A 6,649-nucleotide genomic window follows, 5' to 3' on the forward strand; every position below is an offset into this window, starting at 1 on the left:
GGCAGGTTTAAGATGCTGCTGCTGCAATTCGCAAATGAAGATCAGGCTGCTCAGCATTCCACTTTTACTTCAGCCTCCCTTTTTGAAGGAAGCAAGACTCACACTATAATATCTGTGCTTAGATGACGACGTAACCTTATAATTGATTTTCACTAACCATTAGGTAAGGACTGATATAACAAAATTACTACTGAGAATAATTTTTGTCATCCTATAGTCTTGATTCCTCAACCAGCAGGCAGGACGCCCAGGTACATCACAAGACATCTAGAGAAGGAATACACAAACTGGGGCTCTGGGTGTGTTCTGCCACTCCTGGAAGATAACCCATAGCAGAAAGTCACTCCAGCACAGAACACCATCTCCCCTTAAGACTCTGCAAGCAGAGCTGGTGGAAAGACCTACTCTGTGATTAACTTTTGAATCAATGTCTAGTGCAGCCAAGTAGGCTCCATTTACTTTCATCCCCTCTCTTCCTTTTTGGCCCCACAGAGCCTCCACATCTTTTGTGAAATGAGTGGTTAGTTCACCCTTCCGCCCACAAGACCATCCAGGCAGAGGGCAGTGCTAAGTGTTTCCTGGCAGCAGCCCAATTCTAGCTAGGCTTGTTCCCTCCCTCATAGCCATTCACCTTGAATAAACCCAAAGTGGGTGTCTCATGCATCCTACACTGAAAACCTTGCTCAGACTCCTACCAGTCAATCTGCCTGTGCACGAGACATATGGACAGATTCTCATGATCCCTGTGCTTTGAGGAGCTGGGAATCAGAGATTCCCAAAGCATGTATGCTCCCACTGAGCCAGGGGCGGAGCCACCATTGGGTGAATGGGTTCAAAGAACCCGGGCCACCACCAAGCAGTGGCTACGCCTTGTGCCCCAGACACACACCCCGCATTGACATCGGACATGGGACATAGTTTCTCTCCCAAACAGGGCCAGGCAGCCCCATTTGGGAGCTCAATCGGCCCATGCTGTGTTTGCAGCATGGTTGGAGTAACTCTCCCTGCCTATTAAAGGCAAGGAGAGCTGCTCCTGGCCACGCTGCGAACCTGGGCCACCACTTGGCTCTCTCCACGGCTGCACTGGGCATGTCATAAGAACCAGTGAAAATGATGGCCATGGGTTGGCAGTGCACCAATCCAAGCTCCTCCCAACATCAGCAATCTAAGATCTGAAGTTGGGTGGAGGAATTTAGGGCTGGCACGTTGCCAATCCAGCATCACTGCCATGTTTGCCAGTTCTCTCCAATTCCCGCTCACGCACAGCGGGGGGATTGTGAGAACCCATCCGATATGAGCAGCAATCATAAGTCACATAAGCAAAGCTCTATACATAACCAGATATTGCTTTGGAAAACCAAGAACTTTCCACTTTTGCTTTATTAGAAGTTCTGTTTGACACTTGCTCACTCCTACACGGTGGGAGCATAAATTTGATCTGGTTATCATTTGGGGCCATCAACAAAACCACCTCTTTCCTGAATCCTCTGGCATGTGCAGAGGACTTGGGGGAGAGGCCAGTCGGCAGGGAGCTGCTGCAGTGTTGATCCTTCCAGCACTGCTGGGTAAGACAATAGGAGCCAGTGTTGTGGCTCCTTCCCATACCAGTGCTGCCCCAGTTTCTGCAAGCTTGGTTCTTAAGATATTATTCAGGACCAACACAGCAGCAACCTTCTACATTAAGCCAGAATAAATAAGCCTAAATAGAAATGCTCTCATTTCTTTCATGGAACAGGCTCACATAGTCTGAACAGGACAGCGTGCACATCTACATATCCTGTTAGTAACGTGTTATTGTCCTGTTACTGAGCATTCCATTTTTTCCTGGGAATGAATTTTCTTCATACCTCGGAGTGAATGAATATACCTTTTCTTATCCACAAGACTGGTGGATTGTCCCACAAAGAGCATGAAATGCAAACATCTAGAACATTACCTCTTAGCTTTGTCTTCTGTAGCTTGCTGGAACATGCTACTTGCACTCTCAATTTTTTCCGGCAAGTCCCTTGCTTGATCCTTTATCTTCTGGGCTTTCAACTTCTGGAACTTCTTCTTTGAACTTATTTCTACTTTCATTTCACTAATGATGCTCAGCAAGTTCTTCTTTGAAGTTACTTGCATCTTCTCCTGGTTCTGTGAAGCCTTCGTATCAGAAGTCTTCGTATCACTGTTGACGGGAGGGACTGGTTCATCTTTCTTGGTGCAGAAGACAGAGCTGGTGCCCAAGCACTTATGTGTCTTGCTAGAAAATACATGGAACATGTAGACACAGATTACATACTGACCACTCAGATTGTTTTCATCCCAATTGCCCCAAGTAATTCCCTACTGCAAATATTATTATTATTATTATTATTATTATTTATATCCCGCTCTTCCTCCAAGGAGCTCAGAGCGGTGTACGACATACTTAGGTTTCTCCTCACAACAACCCTGTGAAGTAGGTTAGGCTGAGAGAGAAGTGACTGGCCCAGAATCACCCAGCTAGTATCATGGCTGAATGGGGATTTGAACTTGGGTCTCCCCGGTCCTAGCCCAGCACTCTAACCACTACACCACGCTGGCTCATATGATGATATGAAAGCATTGCTAGCATAAAACATCCAACAAGACTACAATTCTTCTGCATGCTAGTTAGAAGCCTTGTAAACTTGATTGAGAGTGGTCTCTGGTCTGGTCTTCTATTCCAGAACACACTATTTTCATAACATATTGGATGTGCTTTATTTCAGAAACAACAGCTCTGTAGTTACTAGAGACTAGATCTCCAGTGTCCTTTACGTTTCAAATTATAGCTGGCAAGCTTAAATCTAAGAAAGCTCAAACATAAAACAAGCATAAACCCCAGTTAACAAAGCAGCAACAATAAGCAAAATCATCCATCTGGAGTGCAACCACCAATTAAATATTAAAGGCCTGTCAAAATAAAACAGTTTGGACAACTTTTCTAATCAGAATCGTTATTATGGTCACTGACCAGACACAAACATATAGTCAAGGAAATACAGAGATGTGGCAGCAGATAGATGATTTATCAACTAAACATCAGCAGCAATCTAAAATACTGGTGATATTAACCATAATACTAACATTTAGTAATATTGTTCGTTATATAACTCCTACCTATGAGTACTGCCACACTGAAAATGACTCAGTATGGGAATAATAATCTCCCAATGAATTCTGCTTGGAATAAAACAAGGTTTCGCTACTTTGATTGAAATCACATCATTCTGGTCAGAAAAGTAATAACATACATGAAAAGGATCCAAACTGCCTGGTAATTTGGTTTTGAAAGGCAATATATAACTACAACGGATAGCCCTATAAAAATTACAGTAAAGCAGAACATGTGCCATCATTTATATGGCTCCCGTACTATAAGGGCAGAGACAGTCAGCATATGGTACTTTCTAAAGGGGTATTGCACATTACAGCAATGTGTTATTGAACATTCCATTTTTTTCCTGGGTAGGATGGGTCTTCCAAAGATGGGAATTCCAAAGCCTGGGCACCAGAGATGGGAGGGCCCTGTCCTAGGTATCCACCAACTTTAGCAGTGGGATACAAAGCAAAGCTTCCGCTAACAGTGGGTGGGTAGAATCATATGGATGGGGAGACAATTATTCAACCATCCTGGGCCAAATCCATCTGGGGCTTTAAAAGGTGATAATGAACACTTTGAACTGGGCTGTTCAAAGAAATGATGGAGGAGCCAGTATAGACTGAACAAGCTCTAGGCAAAATGCTCTGAACAACAGGGCAATAGTCCAGAAGCAACATCTGATACCTCCTCGGTCCAGAAGTACCCTGCATGTGTGCACACATCGGTGCATGCACACACACACAACATGCACATGCACACGGGGACTTCCAGTCACTTCCGAACCGAGGGGGAAACGGGGCAGCAAGGAGGTACGCTGCCACCCCACCTGGAGACGAGAGCTGATCTTGTGGTAACAAGCATGACTTGTTCCCTTAGCTAAGCAGGGTCCACTCTGGTTGCATATGAATGGGAGACATGATGTGTGAGCACTGTAAGATATTCCCCTCAGGGGATGGGGCCATTCTGGGAAGAGCAGAAGGTTTCAGGTTCCCTTCTTGGCTTCCCTCAATGGGACAGCTGCAGATGGACTGCGAGAGATTCCTGCCTGCAACCTTGGAGAAGCCGCTGCCAGTCTGTGAAGACAATACTGAGCTAGATAGACCAATGGTCTGACTCAGTATATGGCAGCTTCCTATGTTCCTAAGTAGAAGTTGCAGCATTTAGTGCAAAGCATATTAATTATTAATTAATCGATTGATTGATTGATTTGATTTCTATACTGCCCTTCCAAAAATGGCTCAGAGCAGTTTACACAGAGAAATAACAAACAAACAAGATGGATCCCTGTCCCCAAAAGGCTCACAATCTAAAAAGCAACATCAGATAGACACCAGCAACAGTCACTGGAGATACTGTGCTGGGGGTGGATAGGGCCAGTTACTCTCCCCCCCACCCCACATTAAAAGGTGCCTCTCTGCCAGTGCCAAGTTAACAGGGGTGTGTTCTCTCTCTCTCTCTCTCTCTCTCTCTCACACACACACACACACCTTTTCTCCCATTAGCCTGCTATAATGTGTATTTCCCATCAATGGACACGAGGGGAAAGATTCCTTCTCTGTTCTCTTGTGTAACAGACACGAGGAGAGATACCTCTCTCTGGTCTGCTTTCTGTCTCTTCCCTCAGTGAGACAGCAGCAGACGAGCAGAAGCAAACCTCTCTGTTTTTCTAGCAAATGCCATCCCCGAGAATGATAGAGAAAAGTGAAGGGAGGAAAGGAGGCGAGCACAACACATCCTCGTGCAAATGTTTAATAGAAGGCATTCGGCTGCCCTTGGAAACAAGAAATACCAAGCAGCAACCCTACTCTATGGGGGAAAGTTGCCTTCCTTAATCCGCCTGCGTGGTACCTGTCCTGAGACACAACACCCCTCCCTGGAACATGTAGACGAAGGCTACCGCGGAAGGTCCCAGGCACCAAAAGGCTTCTCCACCACATTATTCCCGAAGCACAGAGAAACCGGGCGCGCCCGTTCTTGTAACTGGTCCTCCATAAGGCGCTTCCGCCACCCGCTTACCCGTCCGGCCGGAGTGCACAAGCCCGGACTTTTGGTTCCTAGCTATGGATCCTACTCAGCATTGCTGGGAAGTTTCTGTACAATGCAAACAGGCTTCAATTTCAGATTTGCGAACACACCTAAAAGTAGATATTGTTGGTGCCACATTTATACACGTGGGGGCGGGGGGATCTTGCTTTTAAAGATCTATACTTGTAAGCAGTGGTATGCAAATTCAGAAATGCAGGCGCTCTCCATAACAGCCCCCATGGCCATGCCAGCCTACCACAACCGCCAGAGAAGCTGAGAAATACCGGCGCTCCGTCCCTGCGCGTCCCTCCTCCACTACACCCCTAACTGCAATGCTATAATCTCCAGTGCGACCTTAATTCGGAGGACAGGTATCAAACGGTATGGCCATGATATGTGTTCAATTCATGTATGAAGCATAAGCTTCTGTATACTGAGCTAGAGACCATTGGTGTATCTAGCCCATTGTCTGCTCTGACGGACAGGAAGTAGCTCCAGGATTTCAGGGAGGGATCTTTCCCATCATCTGCTACCTGATTCTCTTAGTACTCCACCGCTGATCTATGGACTTCCTCCAGCATTTCACAGATGAAAATAGGGATATACCATCCCAGTTCTCATACTAAGGATTGGGGTGTGTGTGTGTGAGGAGGAAGGAGGTTTTAGTTATTAGTTGGGGACCATCAGGACATACTAGAATGAATGTCAGTGAATGCAAAAATATATTGAATCCTGGAGTTACATAGGAAGCTGCCATATACTGAGTCAGACCACTGGTCCATATCTCAGTAAGTATTGTCGACACAGACTGGCAGACTGGAATCTCTCTGAGCCTTATCTTGGAGATGCCAGGGAGGGAACTTGCAAACTTCTGCTCTTCCCAGAGCCGCCGCATCCCCAGAGGGGAATATCTTACCGTGCCCACACTTCTAGTCTCTCATTCATATGCAACCAGGGCAGAACCTGCTTTGCTAAGGGGACAAGTCATGCTTGCTACCACAAGACCAAGTTGTTCTATACCCATAGGTTGTGTGTTTACAGTTCTTGACTGTGCTTTTTATCCCCTGACCCTCACCCCCACAGCTATGCACCTAAAATGGCCTTTTAAAACTGGGAATATGCACCCCTGCGCCCGCTGCACTCAGCAGCAGTGAATACTCCCACCCTTAAGTACCCATTCTGCTCAAAGGCCGTCGCCCTCCCCACATACATTCCACCGCCCTCTCAGTGCCGGCCCTGACGGCACTGGGATTATTTGAAGCATGTTCCTCACTTTGAGCCAGGCAGAGTCAGGAAGGGTGGTTACCGCCACACTTCCCCCTATCGACCTGTAGAGATCTGAACACATGTACCGGTTATTCACACAGTCATACACTTCCTATCCATATGCTGCACCCAGGATCCCTTTAAAATGAACGCATGTCCACTCGCACAAAAACATGGCCATGCGTATGGCATCCAGACTCGAAATGCCCGAATAGGGCTTCTTATATACTCCTGTTCAGATCAGGCCTCTGA

At 46.4% G+C, this 6,649-nt stretch overlaps 1 protein-coding gene across 3 annotated transcripts in view; it reads right to left on the bottom strand.

Moving 5' to 3' along the window:
- Nucleotides 1-6,615, bottom strand: part of MRPS31 (mitochondrial ribosomal protein S31) — a 31,577-nt gene extending 24,962 nt beyond the window's left edge. The window contains exons 1-2 of one of the 3 annotated variants that reach the window (XM_053285043.1): nt 6,484-6,615; nt 1,937-2,242 (exon numbers count right to left, since the gene is read on the bottom strand). In XM_053285043.1, coding sequence (XP_053141018.1) covers nt 1,937-2,121 — 185 coding nt within the window. In that variant the 5' untranslated portion in view covers nt 2,122-2,242; nt 6,484-6,615. Of the gene's footprint in view, nt 1-1,936; nt 2,243-3,123; nt 3,602-4,954; nt 5,131-6,483 lie in introns of those variants that run through there. The other 2 variants (XM_053285042.1, XM_053285041.1) reach the window with 2 other exon arrangements.
- Between the last annotated feature and the right edge of the window lie 34 nt (nt 6,616-6,649).

This window comes from Hemicordylus capensis, chromosome 1, assembly GCF_027244095.1.
Source record: "Hemicordylus capensis ecotype Gifberg chromosome 1, rHemCap1.1.pri, whole genome shotgun sequence".
NCBI lineage: Eukaryota > Metazoa > Chordata > Lepidosauria > Squamata > Cordylidae > Hemicordylus > Hemicordylus capensis.